A 19,747-nucleotide genomic window follows, 5' to 3' on the forward strand; every position below is an offset into this window, starting at 1 on the left:
TAAGTAATAAAAAAAATAGATGTTGGCATGGATGTGATGAAAAGGGAACACTTTCACACTGTTGGTAGGAATGTAAACTAATACAACCACTATGGAAAACAGTGTGGAGGTTCCTTAAAGAACTAAAAGTTTATCTACCATTTGATGCACGAATCTCACACCTGGGTATCTACCCTGAGGAAAGAAGCCATAATACAAAAAAGGTACCTGCACATGCATGTTTATAGCAGCACAATTCACAATGGCAAAATATGGAACCAGCCCAAATGCTCATCAATCAACGAGTAAAGAAAATGTGATATATACACACACACACACACACCCCTCTACACCCATGGAACACTACTCAGCCATAAAAAGGAATGAAATAACAGCATCTGCAGCAACCTGGATGGAACTGGAGACCATTACTCTAAGTGAAGTAACTCAGGAATGGAAAACCAAACATTGTATGTTCTCACTCATAAGTGGGCACTGAGCTATGAGGACACAAAGGTATAAGAATGATACAATGGACTTTGGGGACTTGGGGAAAAGGGTGGGAGGGGAGTGAGGGATAAAGGACTACACATTGGGTACAGTGTACACTGCTCAGGTGATGGGTGCACCAAAATCTCAGAAATCACTGCTAAACTTATTCATGTAACCAAACACAACATGTTCCCCAAAAACTTATTGAAATGTTAAAAAAAGGAAAAAAAAAGTGACTAATGCATTTAAATAAAAGACACAAAGAATGATAAGTGCTTATAAAACACAAAGCTTTTCTTCCCCGAGACACAAGATGCATCCTCACATGAAATGTAACAGGCTATGAACCTTATCCCAAGTAAATGGCAAACATAATAAAGGGTATAATCCTATTGGAGGATATAATGTAATGGCATGTTTACCAAAGGGCAGTCTTATTCTCGATAATAAGCATATTCAGCCAATAATATGCAGTGATTTAAATATAAATAACTAACTGTATAATAAACAGTTCAAGTAAATTAGATGATTCCAGTTCTCTGCATGCAACTGGCCTTCTGCCATACTACCACCAGCAAATTCCAAAGAACAAAGTATTTTTTTAAGTTTTCTCAGAACCTGCTAAAGGAAACTATCAAGAAATGGAAATTCAGAGAGCAGATCACTCAACAACTTACAAAACTAAATATCTTCATTAGTATGGTGACGAGTAAAAAAAGGACTAACATTTAATTCCTTTCACCACAAAAGGATATTAAAATTATTTGAAGATCTTTGAAAAGAGTATATTAATACGGAAAATAACAAAATAGCTGTCTGAAAAACCTCTGAAAAAAGTAGCTAAAATTGTAAGTCTCACAATCATTGACAGAAGTGATCACTTACTATTTTTTATTTGCTAGGCACTAATGTGAAGCATTTTACATGCATTATCTCATTTCATATTATGAAACATCATCTCTGCTTTACATATGTAAAAATTATGATTCTTATGGTTAAGTTACTTGCTCTGGGTCTCAGAGCTAATAAATGGAGGTGGAACTTAAATTCAGTTTTGTGTGAATCCAAAAGCACTGCTCTTATCCATTATACCAGTGCTTCCCAACCTTTGTCACATGATGGCACATATTAAAAATATTTGTAAGGCTCATTGGGGTGAGCTGAAAGAGCTTGGTGAAAAAAAAATTTTCTTGCTTGTCCTCCGGTCAAAACAAAACAAAACAAAACCCACACACACAAAATTTATTTTTATTATGAAATTATGGCATAAAAAATACAAAGTATTACAGATGATATTAAATATAAAATTGGTATAAATTTAGTATTTATACCAAATACAATTTTTTCAAATTACCAAATTCATGGTAGGGTAGGCACAGTGGCTCACACTGGTAATCCCAACACTTTGGGAGGCTGAGATGGGAGAATCATATGAGGCCAAGCATTTGAGATCAGCCTGGGCAACATAATGAGACCCCCATCTCTACCTTGTTAAATAGTAAATAACCAAATTACCAAATTCAGGAATTTTAAAGAGGAAATCATACCAAAGATGTTCAAATGTAATTTCAACTGCTGTAAAAGTTTGAACTTCTAAAAATGATTTAAAATTTCAATGCTATAAAAAATTTGTAAACAGCACACCTATATGCCATCCTAAGCACTGGAACATTGGTTGGGAAGCTTTGCATAGTATTTTTTCAACAGAATGTCATAATTAAACACTAATTTGATAAACCTACCAAGATCTTTCCAAGAACACTTTTTTTTTTTTTTTGAGACAAACAGTCTCACTTTGTCGCCCAGGCTAGAGTACAGTGGCGCCATCTCTGCTCACTGCAACTTCTGCCTCCCAGGTTCAAGTGATTCTCCTGCCTCAGCCTCCCAAGTAGCTGGGACTACAGGTGCACACCACCACGCCCGGCTAATTTTTGTACTTAGTAGAGATGGTGTTTCACCATGTTGGCCAGGTTGGTCTTGAACTCCTAACCTCAGGTGATTCTACCAGCCTCGGCCTCCCAAAGTGATGGGATTACAGGAATGAGTCACCATGCCCAGCCCTTTCCAAGAACATCTAAAGGAAATTCAAACCAAAGGTTATCAAAGGAAGAACTATAATACTGAAGTGTCTGTTAATAATCTGGCCCACACTAGCTTCTTAATTTGGTATGATTTCCATAATACCTACAATCTGTAACATTCATTTTGACTTAATAAGAATAGCTAATCTTCATGAAGCTAGTACTATGTGCCAAGCTGTGTTCTGCTTTACATCATTATCATATTTAATCCTCACAGCAATCCTAGAAGTAGCTCTATTTTCTCCATTTTAAAGATAAGAAAACTGAGGCCAAGAGAAATTAACTTTCCCAAGGCTATAACTAGTAAATGGGAATTAGGATTTGAAGCAGTCTGACTTCAGGACCCATGCTATTCATCACCATGTTAAACTATACTCCCATAAGAAAATATATCATGTGTCAGGAGACACAAGGGTAGGTAGATAGATCTCTAAGTTCCATAGTGATAAAGTAAAAATGACTTGCATCTACAGCAAAGGAGATATTATCCAGGAAAAAGAAAATTGTATACTGTTTTGGGTACATTTTGCTTACAGAAATAGCACAGAAGATAATTTTAATTTTCTATGTGTGTCACGATATGGCTCAAGCAAGAACATATGTTTCTGCAAACTACTTGAATTTCTGGACTTAACTTGCTCAAGAATATTTTTTTAAAAAATCTTACTTAAAAAAGAATGAAGTTGATAAAAATTGAAAGCAAATATGTTTGGTACTTTGATTTTTACTCACTGCCTTTCAAGTTCCCTAAGTCATCAAGTGTCTAATTTTGTTTTTAATTAAATGCACTATTTGTAAAATCCTGAATAAAAATTCTTCTAGACATATGGACAAGTTCTGCCTGTCCAAATTGTGCCTGCCTAATCCTGCCTTTTGGAAGAAAGTCTCAAAGTTTCCAATTACATTACAATAAGCTGATGTCCTGAGGGTATCTCTGTTGGTCAGTGTAAATCAGATCACTCACAGAAGATGAGAATACATCTTTAATTTCATAACCAATAAATCAATAAAGAAAATGTTGGCCAGGCGCGGTGGCTCACTCCTGTAATCCCAGCACTTTGGGAGGCTGAGGCAGGTGGATCACGAGGTCAGGAGATCGAGGCCATCCTGGCTAACACAGTGAAACCCCGTCTCTACCAAAAACACAAAAAATTAACCGGGCGTGGTGGCAGGCGCCTGTAGTCCCAGCTACTCGGGAAGCTGAGGCAGGAGAATGGCGTGAACCCGGGAGGCGGAGCGTGCAGTGAGCCAACATCAGGCCTGGCGATAGAAAGAGACTCCGTCTCAAAAAAAAAAAAAAAGTGAATGCCCTAAATGTTATAGTTTATATCAAATTTCTCAAAGGCCCCAAGAACCAATGTTCAACATTTGCTGGCTCAGGCTGGTTAACAGTAAATATTTAAGGAGCACCTACTATGTACCAGGGACCATGCTTATCCACCTGTTACACTGACAGTGGCAGTCTAGAACAATCTGAACTCGCATCTTCTGAAAGTTGAAGTATACAAACCGGAAGCTTAAGCTCCAATACATAACTTTCCCTTTATAGTATATCCAAAAAAGCTATTACCAGAGCCTCTGCAATCTACAACCAACCAAATACGTTAAGAAGAGACTACCGGGGCACTTAGCATGTCCTAGAGTACAAAATAAGTCTTGGGTTACAATGGTACATTCTGTCCTCTGGAGCTTTATACTACGAAAATTTAGCACTTCCCCTAAAGTGACTCCTTTTCCTCAAAAACCAATTGTTTTAAAAAGTAAATTTCTATTGCTTACAGAAACCCCTACTCCTACTTATTCATCTCTAATGGAAATACTACCCTAGAAAATACTAATAATGAAGAAATGTGGCTTGATTTATTAATAAGCTAATGCCAGGATTCTTTGTATGATTTACTGAGCCTCTCAAAAATTTTAAAACTCGTGTTGAGTACAACACATCCGACTGCACAAAAAAAGACACTTAAAACGACTATCAGATAACATAAACAGTAATTCCTGAAGCCAATGGTTTTGCTTTGAAGAGGCCAAAATGGATACAATAGCCACCAGAAGTCTACCATAGTCTTTACAGTAAATATGTCCAACTCTGTAACTTATCCTAAGATAACTATTCCAACTGCACATCATCTATAGCAACTGTTCAGCACTCTCCAATGTGTAATCTCTTGTTCACTATATCTTCTGCTACAAAGCTCAAACAAATCATTCTTTAAATTTCTTCAGCTCACACCATTTCCCATCCTTTTATAAAAACAGAAGAAGGCGTTATAAAACTTTGAAAATAAAAATGATAGAAAGCTGTGGAAAGGTAGAGATGGCCTCTGCACCCAAGCTCTTTTCCTTTATACTTGATAACTTGTCATTTATCTCATCTACCTACCCTCATGTTCCTGGATAATCCAGGGTTCCTCCAACAGTTCAAAAGGCTCTCTCACTAACAAATGTCAACGTCCTTATGTGACCATTCTGTTCCAGTCTCTATACCATCCATTCAAGCCTCCTAGCTTTATCCTGCCAAAGAACCACGACGCTCCAAACTCACAAACCATTACCAACACGCTCCAACCCAATGTAAAACCTTCCCGAGTATCAACTTTTCCTTTATGAGCTTTCCCCATATTCCTACTCCCTCAATATCCTACCAGCCCATACTCCCAAGTCTCTCTGCTAAACGAATTCCAGCCCGGAGTCACACCCTCTACAGCCTAATTCCCGCAACCCCAAAACCCCACCCCCCTCATCACGCCCTCTGGGGCCTCAGCTATGAACCCCAACACCCCGCCCCCACACCCGGCACGCCCTCCAGATCCCTTTAGAGTCCTTTTCGTCTGCCCGACTAGACCCCGTTCAGGCCTTCCAAGCGCCTAGGCTCTCCCGACCACCACTCAGTCCCCGCCTCCAGTCCCTCACCGAGTAGCAGCAGCTTCACTTCTTTGGCCGCTTTTTCCCCGTCCTCCCGTAAGTTGCGGTCGATCATCTTGCTTCGCTCCACTGCCGCCTTGTCTTCGGCGCTCAACGTGCAGCCCATGGTGGCGGCGGAAGAGGGGACACCGGCCCGGGCTCACTCACACACCGCGGGAACTGCTGCTCCGCAGGTTAAGGCAGCGTCTACTGCTGGGCGGCGGCCCTCTCCGTCAGCTCCCTTAGCGCCATGAAGAACCGGATATCCGGCGTTTACGACACTTCCGGCGACGCCCCGCAGCCTTCACTGTTTAAACCACTGTCTTCGCGGAGAGGAGTTGAGACCGAAAGCGGAAGTCACGGGGACCTGGCTGCTAGGTTGGGCGGCGGATCTATAGTTTCGAGGTTCTGTCAACTTCGCTGCCCGCCGCCCAACTTGAAGCCTCATTTACCTTTCGGCTACCTGATTTGGATAAATGGAGAAAAACCGGGGCCTCCAACAAATAATGCCCTCCCTCGTTCAAAATGCCAGTTTTGGGGCGGAGATGTCTAAATTAAAGCCTACATCCCGCGCGGGAATTTCTGCTGATAATTTCTCTGCTGTTAGAAAACCCCTTTGATCTCTTGCTCTGGGGACTCGGGGCCCCTACCCAAGTGTGGGACACTGCCTCTGTTGGGGTTGTATCGGATCAATGGAATGGGAACAAGCTGCCCGGCCTGGGCGCCGTTCACGTCTCACATCTGAGACCGTAACACCGACTGTGTTCAGGACCTTAGCAATATCTTTTCGCCCTCTCTGGCCCACTGACTCCTCTCAAAATGTCCCCTGGTCCTTATGCCTTTCACGTTTTTTTGTGGGCTTGAGATTTGCTTAACTCCTATGTTGGCAAAAGGCCACATGAAATCGCTAGCCGATACTCGATAACCTTAAAGGTAAGCCCGTAGTTCCTCCATAAAATTTCCATGCTGCCCTTCTCTCCAGTATAATTCAGATCTTCCTACCTTAGGGTCTTAGAACTAAAACCAAGATAAGTCAACTTCAGTTCCACACCCTGAAACAAACCAGTGCATCCTGTGAATCTCCTATTAAAATTTCCTGTTGCGATTACATACAAAAGGAGAAATTCTAGTAAAATTTGCCTCTCAGCCCTATTCTCACCTGAAACAAGTCCACTGTGAAAGCCCCAGGCCGATAGCATCTTTCACTAATAACCCTGGATACTGCGTGAAGGTAGTCCTAAATGAACTTTTCAGGCAAATAAGCCCATAATTACTATACATTCTAGGGAAGGGAACTCAGTCCCTAAAACCTTTCCCTGTGATTATAAATTACTTTCTCTCTCTAATAGAATCTGAACTTGAGAATGTAAGGTCCCAACAGAAAGGTCTATATAGTGATGATTCATTAATTAGAAGGATTTAATTAGAGGATTAGAGCCACTTTAAAAAGTCTCGTCCACCATAACTCTTAGCAATGCCAATTCTTCGAGGTTTGAATAGTCCCCCAGTCATTCCCAAATGACTGTTAGAATGAAAGGGACCGCTTTTCCATTATCAATAATTTTGGGGAAAAAGGGCAAGAGGAAAGGGAAGTAAAACCAATATTTATTGAGTACCTATTTGCCAGATATGGCTAGGTGCCTCCACATCCCATCTCTTAATCCTCACAACAACCCTGTGAGGTAGGTAATAAAGATCCCCATTTTTACAGGTGAGGAAGTAGGCTCAGAGAAATTAAGCAGCTTTCCCAACTTCACACAGTGAGTAAGTAGATCTCTCTGACCCCAGAGTTACCTTTTTCTATCATGCCCCTCTACGATATTGCCTGGGGACACCTGACAACAGAAAGTCTAAGGTTTTCATCTAGGATTGGGAGTTACCCCAACACCAGCAGGATGCAGGAAAAAGTAACTGACCGGATGGTTGCCTCAATCTGTTGATTCTTCAGTGAGTTAGCTCAGATTTTGTCCAGGAACAGCTTTCAGAGCCAAAGATTACGTATTGAACTTTACCAAGGCATCCTGGTGACTAGAAAACTCCTGGAAGGTGGTCATAGCAGAAATTGTTGGGAAAGTTCTCAGCATAATAAAAGAGAAATTTTTATTTCCTTCATGATCCACTCCTACAGGGAAAAATAAATGGCAAATGAACCCATGTATGTCAAACTCTGTAATAAACACCAGTGAGATCACAGTGTCAGGAAATTTCAGCCTGAATTAAAGATACCCTTACTCTTAAAACCTTCTTCTTTGATGTATGTGAAGGAAGGGTTGGAGGGCAAAGTCAAAGGAAAAGGCAAAATAAATTAACAAAATGGCTGCCAGGCAATGTTTAATGCCCTCCCCTTCCTCCTCCCACCACATACACTCGCGTTTCCTCCTTCCATTGGACTCACACTGCCACCTGCTGGCAATACTTTGTATCTAATAGCTGATTAGTGGTATTGGAAAGAAGTTTTTTCCCTGTCTAGGAATGATTGATTACTCAGTATGCATTTATTTTAATAGGGAGGAGAGGTGAACATGTTTTTCAATCACAAACGACTCTCCTCCCTATATATGCTATGTTTTTAGGTGACTTCCTCAGTGTAATAGGCACTAGACTGGTATAATAATCTAGTGGTAGGAAGACAAACCTAGAAATTTTCCTACAACAAAGGGGGAAAGCTGTTTGCCCAGTTTCATTTAATTTTTTTTTTTTCTTCATTAGAGAGTTTCATTTACAACCCCTATGCTTTCTACAATCTGCAGGAAGCTTCCAGGTATGCATCTTGCTGCCATGGGCTGAACTCTCAGAAGTTAGAACCATGGACATATTCTCCAGTATATTTCTGAAGCACATTCTGTAGTGCTTTATCAGATCAAAGTGCTTTGTGAAAATACAAGGTATCTCATCAAATTAGACTATGAACTCCTTAAAAGCAGTGACCACACACCCTGTGTGGGTCCCAAGGACTAGTGGGTGTTCAACTATTATGCACTGAATTGAACTAAAGGAGTCAATGTTGATATCAGTATAACCTTTTATAAAAATTATTTATTAACTGTTTAAAGGGGAGACTATCCCACTCCCACCAGCCCATTTCCCCCTTTGATGCTCAGTGAGCCAGGAATTTGTTCAAATGCAGACCACACCACCTTTTGGCCCTGCCTTGACCCTTTAGTGTTACCTGATTCAATTGAGGGAAGTAGGATGGACAGGTGGTCCCAGATGGGTGTCCTGTCCAGTTTGCAATTATTCCCTCTTTGTTGAAAATACCACCACCAATACCAACCAACACAGTTCCTACAGTCTCAATCAATGAACAGCCAAGACCAACTCCTGTGCCCTCTCTCCAACCCAGTGCTGCAGATAGGAGAGAGATTTAAGTCTTTGTCACTGAAGCTAATTTTGAGAGCGATGAATGGGAGTAGGAAGGCATTTAATGGATCATGGAAACCCCACCCTTCCCATGCCCAACCTTAAGTCTCTTGTACCCGATTGTCCACGGGACTGGAGGTGGGTCGCTGCCATGAGGAGAGAGATCAGGGAAGCCAGTCCTGGAAAGAAAAGATTCGCAGTATTATTGATCAGGCTGATTACCTGGACTCTCTGTATCCAGCTACTTTACCAATTCAAATGCTAACCTCCACCCTCGCCCATCTGACCCCCAGGCATTCTAGTTCTTCCTCCTAAAAGACAGGAAAGCCATTCTGCCTTATTCTTGTCTCTGCTGAGATCAGGCTCTACCCTTGATCTCCTGTGTGCAGGAGAAAGACAGAGAAATAGAACAGAAGGGCTTATCCTGAAGAGTGGGAGAGCGGTCAGCTTTCCTATCTTCTATTCCATGGACCCTAATTTCTATTTTGCCTTGTTTCTGGCCAAACTCAGTAAAGGAATACACCCTACTGGTCCTCTCGTTTTAAGGAAATCTCAGGTATAAAACCAGAAAAACGAGCTATTAACTCAAGTGGAAACACTTGGCTATAATTTAGTTCTTTTTAAACCTAGCAAGGAAATGAGAAAACATGGGTCATTTTCTTACCTTGCTTGGGTGCAATTACTGCCCTGGATAATTACACTGAAAAATAAAATATCCTAAATGGCCCCTAGAATAACTCCAAACCTGGCCTGCTGCCTTGTATCCTCCAACTCCTACCCTTAGAGAATTCCCTGCCTCTGGAAGCATGGAAATTTCACTGGTTGAGAGGCTTCACCTCACCTTTGTGACCCTTTTCTCTCGTCACCGTCTCACCATACCCAGGTTCCCTCCCCCAGCAGTCAAAGATCACAGCCAAGTCCAAGGCTTTTGCACACGTTCGTCCTGTTGACTCTGTTCCTGACCCAGGAAACACTAAGCAAAAGCTGTGTGCAGAGACCCCAGCCTCAGCCCTAGCCAGCTGGGAAAAGGTGATCCCACAAGGTGGTCCTTGCAATCATAACTGGCCCCCAGCCCCATATCCCTCCGAGTGTCCAGCGGCCCATCATGACTCCAGCCGGGGTGAGGGGGCAGGACGGAGGTAGCTGTCTGACATGATGATGTCGCTGGTGAGTTGCTGCTCCAGGAACTCAGGGGTGTCCTCAGCTATCTGGCCTGGGATTCGAAAGTCAACAGCAGGTGGCTCCTGCTTGGGGCTGGGTAAGGGTCGGGAAACCCAGGACTCAGAAGGACAGCCAGTCCCCTGAAGGAACTGCAGGAAATTCTCCTCAATGGAGCCCTCCCGGCTAGGTAGCCTCAGCTCCTCCTCTGGAGCTGGCTTGAAGAAGCAGACAAACTGCTTGCTGAGCTCCCCCCGGATCTGCCGGTTGAGACATCCATAGAAGAAAGGGTTGGAAGTGAAGCAAAAGTAGCCGATCCAGGTCACCACACTCTCCACCTGCCCAGTTGAAATGGGCTGAGCACTCAGGGCAACATAGAGGTGGAAAGAGAAGTAGGGCAACCAACAGAGCAGGAACTGTCCCCCCACAGCCAGAAGAACCACTGCTGCTTTCCCTCCCCCAAACGTCCGGTGTGGGGTGGTCTGGGGGGCCCCCGAGCTGGTGACCATCGTGGAGCGGCTGCTGAGAGATTCAGAGCGTTGCCGGGGTGTCTCCATCCACGTGGGCAGCGGCCCGTGCTGCATGGCAGCCACGCGGGCCACTCGGAACATGCTGCAGTAGACCACAAGGATAAGAAGCAGGGGCAGCAGGAAGTAAAGGACAGCAAAGACCACCACAAAAAGCTGGCAGTAGGCACTGTGGCTCCACTGGAGTGAACAGCCTGGGGGGACACTGGGAGCTCCTTCCTCCCAGGTGACCCTTCCCAACACTGGCACAGAAGCCATAGCCAAGGCCTTCACCCACACACCCACCAGCACAGAGGCTACCAGCCCCAGCGTCATGCGCACCTCATAGCGCATGGGGTGGACCACGTAATAGTAGCGCTCCACATTGATGGCCGACACTGAGAGGATGGCCAGGCTGACAAAGCACACGCTCAGGAACAAGTAGAGGCGGCAGGCCACCTCCCCAAAGAGGGCGTGGTCAAAGAGGGCGGAGCTGGAGAGCATGGCCAGGGGCATGAGGGTCAGGGCAGCCAGCAGGTCCACCAGGCAGAGGTGGAAGACAAAGACAAATTTTCGGAGGGCGGGCGTCTTGGCGATCACAGCCATCACAGCGGCATTGCCAGCCACAGCAGTCAAGTCCAGCAGGAGCATGAAGAAGAGGGCCACAGACTCCGAAGCAACATCCCGCAGCCCCACCTCCGGGACCCCACTGGCAGTAGAGGGACCTGGGGTTTGAGGGACCCTCCCCAAAGTCGAAGTGTTCCCTGATGACTGGGGGATGGGTGAGGACTCCATGGGGCCGAAAGAGGACACCCAGGGTACCTCCTGTCACAGGCCCATCCCCCATCCTAGTCCAGCGACCCTGGGATGGCGAGCCCAGGCCCAGGCTTCCCGGTTTCGTAGGGGGCACCTCCCACTGGAGCCTCTTGGGCAGGTTTGTCTGCGTACAGAGCGCCAGGCCAGGCAGCTGAAGGATCAGAAGCTCATATCCCCTTTCCAGCCAGAGGTAGCTCCAGGATCTGCCTTGGTGACTGCTAAGAAGCAGGAGACGTGAGAGGTACAGGAGCCTGACCCACTCAACACTTCGCCTTTGAAATGGCCTTCACCTCTTCCTTTTCCATCTCCTTTCTGCCATTCTCATTCTCCATATCATTCTACCCTTTCCAGAACTGTTAGCCGGGGATTCTAAATCCTCTGTCTCTCCTTCTCAGGGTCCTGCTGATCTTTGGGATGGTGCCTCAGTTTTAGAGTTCCTTATGTAAATTTCCTGATTTCTTGTCTCCTCAGAATGGCAGGAGCTGCTGGGGAGTAGAAGGAGCACAAAATTTAGTTTCTAGTCCCAATTCTGGGCATTACTAACTCTGTGAATCTTCTGAAGTTCAGTTTCCTCATAAATCCATCTGTAAAATGAAAGGAAGAAGACTTGCTTCACAACTGTGTTTCTGGATCCTGCGTGATTTGTTAATAATAATATTAATGACAAGCAGTAGCATTAATACGGCGTTTTCCACATGCCAGGCCCTGTTCTCAGCACTCTACCTATATTAACTCATTTTATTCCTCACACAACCCTATGAGGTAGATATTATTTTTATCTCCATTTTGCAAGGGGTGAAACTGAGGTCTAGAGAGGTTAAGTAACTTACCCAAGGTCAGTAAGCGGCAAGGGCTGGGCACCTACCTGGGCAGTCTGGCCCCAGGGCCAGTACTCTTGCTCACTGTGCCATGCCATATGTGAAGGTGCCCTCCATGCTGGCTGGACTGTAATAGGCATCCAGTAAATAGTAGTTGAATTTCAGCTGTCTCTAAAAATGTCTCTTGCTGCTCTGGGGCTATCACCTGAGAAGGGGAGCTGTGCTTTAGGCTCTTTTGACATCACTACTCCCAGCACAAAGAGCTGCCACTTTGGGAATGTTGAGAAAGAGCAATGAAAATAAAATGTCCCGGCTGGAAGGAAACTGGCAAGCCAGCTCATCCAGCCTCCACTGCTCCCAAAGCCAGAAGTCACTTTCAAGCTGCCCTCCTCCACCCACTTAAGAACTCTTCAAGGCCACTGTGTCCCTCTTGTGGGAAAGGAGCTGCTGCCAACCTCCAGCTCTCCAGATCCCCAAATCTCTGGTCTCTAGAGCTACCCTTGGAGGATCCCTGACCAGGAACCCCCTTGGTTCTAGACTGTTACTGCAGTCATAGAAAAAGAAGTAAGGAGGAGGCACTGAGGTTGCTCAGTTTAAAAACCCATCATTTCTATGGCTGCAATAAAGAGGACCACATGGCAAGATGGGTCTCACTCTCCTCCACAGTTACAGCCTTACAGTCACCTTTGGTTTTTGGTGTTTCCACAAACCTTACACCGATCCAACTTCTAACATGCTATGCCTGCAATAGGTGCTGGATACAATTTTGTGAATTGAATCAAACTCAAATTGATAGTTGAATCCCTGCCCCCTAGGATAAACTCCAAGAACACTCAGTCAGCCAGCTATGTGCCAGCCAAGGGACTCTCTTGTGGAAAGGGTAGCCGGGGTTCCTGGACTTGAGGAAGCCCTAACTTTGGGCAACTGCCTACAGACGTGCCTCTCTCTAGGGATACAGAAAGCTCATTTCACAGTTAACGTGCCCACAGAGGTTCAGGGTCTGCAGAGAAGATGAAGAGTGGGCACAAAAGTGAAACAGCAGCTTCTCATAAGAGTCTACCAGGAAAAATGCCTGAAAGAAATGCTAGGAGAAGCATCCTTCCTCCTTACTCTCCATGCTGCAGTTTACCTATCCCTTCTGCCTATGAGTGAAGCCCAGACGATGTGGTTCAGAGTTCCTCCCTGGTGGCTGAAGGAGGAGACCCACCATGTCTGGATGGACATCAAGAGTCCCAGACGGAAGGAAGCAGATGTGGTTTCCACGTGGAGCTGGAGGGATGCCATGCAGCCATGATGGAGCCCTGAGCACGAAGGCGTTGGACATTGCTCTTTTTCATAGCCCCCTCAAGCTTGCCAGTGTCTCCACAATGACTCCTAAATGCCAGGAATCCAATTTTTCTCTTAACAGACAGATCAGTGTATCTGGCTACTTGGCACTCCCTCACTAATGGACAGGGGCTATGGAGGGGAGGGCTGCGGTGTAGCAGTTTCATAGGTGAAACCGGGATCTTTACTCTTCTCCCAGGTCATATCATTATGCCTACTCCCCCAACAGATGCTTTCCTTCCCCCACTACTTCCTTCCAACAGCACCCCTCTTACCTCCAGGACCTTCAGTACCTAGAAGGCTTTGCCACTAGGGCCTGAGATCTGGGCCTCTAGCAGGGGCATGGTCAAGTTACAGGATGCAAGATGTGCATAAGTGCCCAGCCCAAGGCCACAGAGGTATTGGGATTCACATGCACCTGTTTTCCAGATCCAGAGCTTCCATCCCAAAGACCTGAGCCTAGCCTTCCTTCAGACAAGAGCATGCCCCTCCTAAGCTAGGGAAGATTTCCGGGGAGCTACAACACCTCTCCTCAGCAGAGTTGCCCACGCCCAGGACACAGTTGCCCATCAGCCTGGATGCTGAAGGGCCCATTCCTAGAATGTGGGAGACCCATCTTCATGACATGGAGCAAGACAGACGGGGAATGCTGTTTGTCTGCAGGATGTGGGTACTCCTGCCGGCAGGAGATGATCAACCCCCCAGCTCTGGGCTTCAGAGATGCCCACACCCCAATACCGCCTTCGGGATACCTGAGAGCCCATCTCCTGATCAACCTGCTCACCAGAAGGTAGGCAGGGCTGGTCCTTGGAAAGCCGCCCTTCTATGGAGATAACTTGGCACTCACCACCAGGCCCTGAGTCTGGCCCCCATTCCTGGCCTAGTCGGCAACTCCTACCTTTGCTGAGCAGTCCCGGCTCCCATGTGATAGCTCCTCTCAGCTGATGCTTCTCCAAAGCTGCTGAAGCCTGAAGCACTGCAGTGAGCGGTGAGAGGCAGCCGGCAAAGCAGAGTGCTCTGAGAGCCTCTGGGTCCTAATGGCCTCCTGCTTCTCACCCAGCCCCTCAGAGTCACTTCTGGAGCAAAAAGATGGGCACCAATACCCTAGGCAAGGTGCCGGGCAGTGAGCTCAACTCCTCTCACTTCTCTCAGGCTGCTAGATTGCATCTCAAAAGTTTCGTGGGACCAGGTAATGATAGGTAGAGGAGACCCTCCTGACCAGCCTGATGAAGTTAAAAAAAAAAGTACATGGCGTCGGAAAATCCAGGTTTAAGGCCTGGCTATGGCACTTACTAGCTGTGTGACCTTGGGCAAGTTACATTTTGGCCTTGATTTCTTAGTGGTTCAAAGAGAAGATAGGAGAGGTGCATGGTTCTGTGTGACATCAGAACCAAGGTGCTGATGCATCAGGTCAGCGCAGACCCAGGGCCCCAAGGCTTAGGCCAGGGAGGGGACTGAGGCTCCAGGGGATGGTCCAAAGTTTGGTTCCTTTGGAAGCTGCCTAATGCATATGGGGGACAGGTTTAGGAGCAGCACTCAGGTTTGAAGGGCAGCTGAAGGCCTTGTCTTAAAGCTGTCCTTGCCACCAAAAAGCAAATTGTTATTATTTGCTTAGATAGTATGTTTATTGGGAGTGGGGCTGTGAGGGCTGATGGAGATTGGCAGGGAGGGGGCGGGAAGATCAGCCTCCCCCCAAGCCACCATGGGAACCACACAACACTGCTTCCTGAAGGAGACAGAGTGGGAGCCAGGGACTCAGGAGTGCTCACACTGATCTGGATTTGTAGGACAGGACAGAGCTGGGGAGCATCAGCCACTGAGCATCGCCCATCTGTGGCATGATGGGCCTTTAGAGACGCAATGAAGGGACATGGCTTCCCTCTAGCTATGAAGAAAATGATCATATCCCCGGGTACATGACTGATACCCAAGGATAGAATCCTAACATTGCAAAGCTGTAAGACGTCCTACAGGCCAAGGTGTCCATGTTTCTGAGACCCAGAGAGAGAAAGAGATTGCTGAAGGCCACATAGCTCCACATGGCAGAGCCACGAGCCTAAACAGGGAATTCAGGCATGATACCCTACTCCAGAGCCTTCTTCCCTGAGACTTGCCTATCTAGGGACTCCTTCTGCCTCTAAGAAGGAAAAAGGGATTTCTGGAATTGTTTACCAGACCCAACCCAAAGAGCCATAAGAACAATGAGTTACCCAAGGACCTCGCTGGGACAAGTTGGCTGCCCCAGGCCCCAGGTCAACAACAAGGAGGCCACTGACCAACCAAGAGCCGATACAACAAGTGCCACTGTCACCAGCCACCACTTTTTGAGTTCTTATGAGTGCCAGGCCTTTTACATACAGTTTCTTCAATTCTCACACCAATCTATGAGGCAGTCATGATTTGCCCTATTTTATAAGTGAGGAACCAGGTGCCAGAGGAGATCACACGGCTAATAAGTGCCAGAGCTGATATTTGAACCCAGATCTGTTTGAAGTCCAAGTATTTCTTCTCCCTTGCCTTCATGCCCTCTCCAGTGGCCTGACACAAGACTGTAGACTACAGCCCTAAAAGCTATCTTCATAGAAGTAGTCACTGCCTTCCAGAAAGCCTAAAACAGACCTCAAAACTAGGCATACCTGAGTACAAGAAATTCAAATGGAAATACCAAATTGAAAACCTGTAGACAGCAAAGTGATTTTTATGAAGCCCTGTGCTGTTGTGTTGGCAAGATTAATTTGGCATCAAGCAGATTGTCTGGGATTAGGTAAAGCCTGTCCCTGCTCAGCACCCACATTCTTCCTGCAGGGCCCCAGCCCAGACTGGTATGGCCCCTTCCAAGGGATTCAATAAGAACCAGAGCAGACCTGGACCCATTGGAACAGGATTTTAGAAAGAGCGCTAGACTGGAGTCAGAAAACCTTCGTTCCAGTTTGGCACCATTCTATTGGTTGGTGATAAGACCTTGGCCTGTGAGTTGGCTATCTGTGAAAATCGGCAAAATTCTTCACTTCCAAGCTTATCTAATAGTGATAGGGAGCCTGCAAAACAAACATAGCCTGCCTCTCCGGCTTCAGGGAGCTAGTACAGGTAATCACAGCTCGTGTGGTGGACAGCAGGCAAGGCCTCCATGTCCTGAAGCCCCTCCCAGAGAGCTACTGGGAAAGGTAGTACCAAACAGGCAGCATGTTCCAGCTGTTGGAACCGTCTTGGCTCAGGAGGTTGTGGGGGGGAGCTGCTTATCCTAGCCTGTGGGCAAATAATAAATAATAATAATCGTCATGCTGGCTGGGCACAGTGGCTCACGCCTGTAATTCCAGCACTTTGGGAGGCTGAGGCAGGTGGATAACGAGGTCAGGAGATCAAGACCAGCCTGGCCAACATGGCGAAACCCCATCTCTACCAAAAATATAAAAAGTAGCCAGGCGTGGTGGCACATGCCTGTAATCTCAGCTACTCAGGAGGCTGAGGCAGGAGAATCGCTTGAACCTGGGAGGCGGAGGTTGTAGTGAGCTGAGATTGAGCCATTGCACTCCAGCCTGGCAACAAGAGTGAGATTCTGTCTCAAAATAATAGTAGTAGCAATAATAATAGTAATAATAATAATAATAATAATAATAATGCTACTAGTTCTTGAAAGCCCACTCTGGGAAGCACTTCTTTTTTTTTTTTTTTTGAGACGGAGTCCTGCTCTGTCACCCAGGTTGGAGTGCAGTGGCCAGATCTCGGCTCACTGCAAGCTCCGCCTCCCGGGTTTACACCATTCTCCTGCCTCAGCCTCCCGAGTAGCTGGGACTACAGGCACCCGCCACCTCTCCCGGCTAGTTTTTTGTACTTTTTTAAAATAGAGACAGGGTTTCGCCATGTTAGCCAGGATGGTCTCGATCTCCTGACCTCGTGATCCGCCCGTCTCGGCCTCCCAAAGTGCTGGGATTACAGGCTTGAGCCACCGTGCCCGGCCCCTGGGAGGCACTTCTTATGCTGTATCTCATTAAATGATCTCAGTCAGGGTGTGGAGTAGCTACTGACAGCACACCCCCAACTTCACCTGTCAGTCCCTCCTTTTAGTAAAGCTTAGCACAATGGAGGGGGCAAGAAGACCAAGATGGAGAAACTGGGTGTGATCCCCCAAACCACATAAGAAATCCATGGCTCACTATGCTATGCACATACCCAGGAAGGGAATCCTGTTACAGGAAGGGGACCAGGCCCTGTTCCCAACAGTGGCACCCCTCCCCCTTGGTATCGTGGCAGGGCCCCTGGTGCTGAGGACTGATCTTTCCATTCTAGACTTGCTCTCTGGTACAGTCCTACCCAACCCTTGCCCACCAGCACCTCATGACAGGGTCCTGTCTGCCCGTCCACCCTTTTCTGCCCCAGGATGAGACCTGGAAGCCTTGGCCAAGTTCATCTTTCATTCATCCATCCACTTCTTCAATAAACATTGAAGGCTTCTTAGGTTGCCACTGCCCCCTCCCTAGAGCCCCTCGCCTGCTCAGTGGCACCCACTACCCTCCTTCTCTGTCTTGTGTCAGAATCTGCTCTCAGGAAAGAGGTTGATAAATCCATTTGCACTGATAGCAGCTTAATGTGTTCTCTCTCCCAGGAATATTAACAATTTAACAGGGAACAAAGAGAAGAAGCAGAATGTTGGGATTCCAGCATCGACCAGGGATGTCCCTGAGATCCCACAACATAGACTGCCTGTCAGCCGCCTACTCCCTAGCCAGGCCTCCCCCGCCAAGCTGCTGGCATTGTGTCCTCTTGGCATCCACCTCCATCTGCATGGGCACCCAACCCCCCACCCCTGCCACCCAGACAGCAGGCTCACAGCTGGGACCTCCCCACCACAGCTCAGTTCCTGGCTGCCTGGAGACCCCTGTACCAGTACCAGCCATGCCTGCTTTCCAGGCACCCGCCTCACCCTGCCCACCATCTGGGGCCAGGCCAAGGGGCCGAGGAGGGAGGCAGAGGAAAGCAGAGGTGAGAGCCTTTCCATTCTCTTTATTCCCCCACAGTCTGGCCCATACCCCCTGCCAGGAGCTGAGATCCAACGGTATATTCAGCCTGCAGCTGCCACTGGTCATGTGAGCCCATTGCTAGGTTACAGGGACCCAAAAATAAATCCTTCCCAACCAGATTAGAAACTGGGGGCCTCGGATGAACCAGGCTCAAAAGAGTGGCAGGAACACCCACAGTGCGTGTTTAGGCCAGGCCTGCTATGGACCAGGGCCCTTCCCATGCTGCCCACCTTCTGTCCATCAGCAGGGGCTCAATGCTGGAACCCCACAGAGAGCTCCTGGGTCTCCTGTTTATTAATAACACAATACATAGGTCTACAGGCTGAGTGACCCTTCCTCACTAGCAATCAGGGTAATATCCTCTGCACGTTCTTCCCATCCAACCTTCCCATCATCAGCCTGTCCCTCCACAGGCCTTGCCCTACACCCAGTGCATGGGCAAAGCAGCATTAGTCATTTGCCCTGTGGCCTGGGGGCCATCTGTCCTAACAGTCCTCTTCCAGACTCAGGAAGGGCGCTCTGGCAGTAGGCACAGCACTAGGCGTATTCGTTTAAGTAGTCTTACACAATCTTTTGTGTTAGTCTCAATGATTCCATTTACAGATATGGACACTGGGGCTTAGAGAGATTAAGTGACTTTTGCAGAGCCACATAGTTGAGCAACTGGGATTCAAACTCCAGATCTATACTATGGGGATGAGGCAAGGAAGAAGACAGTGAAGCACAGTTAAGGAAAGGGGAGTCCTCCAAAACCCTTCCCTGGGGCCTGAAAACTTGGCACTTTAATTGCTCTGAATTGGAGGGGTGTGATCTCTCCCCCTGGAACTGCTTTCACATCCTCCAAACCAGGACACAGCTTACCTAGGTCACGTACCTCCTTCCCCGTGGCTTTGGGTTCTGTCCCCTTCTCTGGGAAATACTGTCCAGGACCTGGGTGGGGTCATCCCCAGTGCTGAAGCCTGGGGAGGCAGACACCAATCTCCACTGCTCAGCACAGCCCTGCTTCAGAAGCTTGGCATGGGGCCAGAGTAGCAGAGCTGAAAGGATCGCAGGAGGTCAGGTGTCTAACTCCTGATTTTACAGATGAACAGGCCCGGAGTGGAAAGGTGACTTGCCCAGGGCTAGGCTACACAGCTAGAGAATGAAGGAGGTGCAACCAGAACCCAAGCCTCTGGAGTCCTGCTCCTTTTTTCAGCCTGTCATTAATGGTGCACAGTTGGGTTCCTGGGGCTCTTCCTCAGCCCACCATATCTCCAGGACCTCCCAGCTGTCTGTTTTCTTCAGCT

The 19,747-nt window shown here is 47.1% G+C and overlaps 2 protein-coding genes across 4 annotated transcripts in view; both read right to left on the reverse strand.

The window, feature by feature from the left end:
- Window positions 1-5,794, reverse strand: part of GNAI3 (G protein subunit alpha i3) — a 48,579-nt gene extending 42,785 nt beyond the window's left edge. The window contains exon 1 of the mRNA XM_033197215.1: window positions 5,469-5,794. Coding sequence (XP_033053106.1) covers window positions 5,469-5,586 — 118 coding nt within the window. The 5' untranslated portion in view covers window positions 5,587-5,794. The remainder of the gene's footprint in view (window positions 1-5,468) is intronic.
- A 1,253-nt stretch (window positions 5,795-7,047) lies between these two features.
- Window positions 7,048-14,417, reverse strand: GPR61 (G protein-coupled receptor 61). 3 transcript variants are annotated; one of them, XR_004433859.1, is made up of 3 exons: window positions 14,342-14,417; window positions 9,661-11,784; window positions 7,048-8,998 (listed from the first exon to the last, which is right to left on the reverse strand). XR_004433859.1 is itself a non-coding variant. In XM_033197214.1 (2 exons), exon 2 carries the CDS (start codon window positions 11,276-11,278, stop codon window positions 9,923-9,925), a length of 1,356 nt encoding a protein of 451 aa, XP_033053105.1. In that variant the 5' UTR covers window positions 11,279-11,781; window positions 14,342-14,417; the 3' UTR covers window positions 7,048-9,922. The 3 variants fall into 3 exon arrangements, 2 of the variants coding, with proteins under 2 accessions (XP_033053105.1, XP_033053104.1); XM_033197214.1 differs by having other exon boundaries at window positions 7,048-11,781; XM_033197213.1 differs by having other exon boundaries at window positions 7,048-11,784.
- Between the last annotated feature and the right edge of the window lie 5,330 nt (window positions 14,418-19,747).

The sequence above is a fragment of the Trachypithecus francoisi genome, unplaced genomic scaffold (assembly GCF_009764315.1).
Source record: "Trachypithecus francoisi isolate TF-2019V2 unplaced genomic scaffold, Tfra_2.0 Lachesis_group5, whole genome shotgun sequence".
Lineage (NCBI taxonomy): Eukaryota > Metazoa > Chordata > Mammalia > Primates > Cercopithecidae > Trachypithecus > Trachypithecus francoisi.

What these genes read in the sequence shown, in the direction of transcription:
- GPR61 (XM_033197214.1), bottom strand. Translation starts at nt 11,278, where the DNA reads ATGGAGTCCTCACCCATCCCCCAGTCATCAGGGAACACTTCGACTTTG.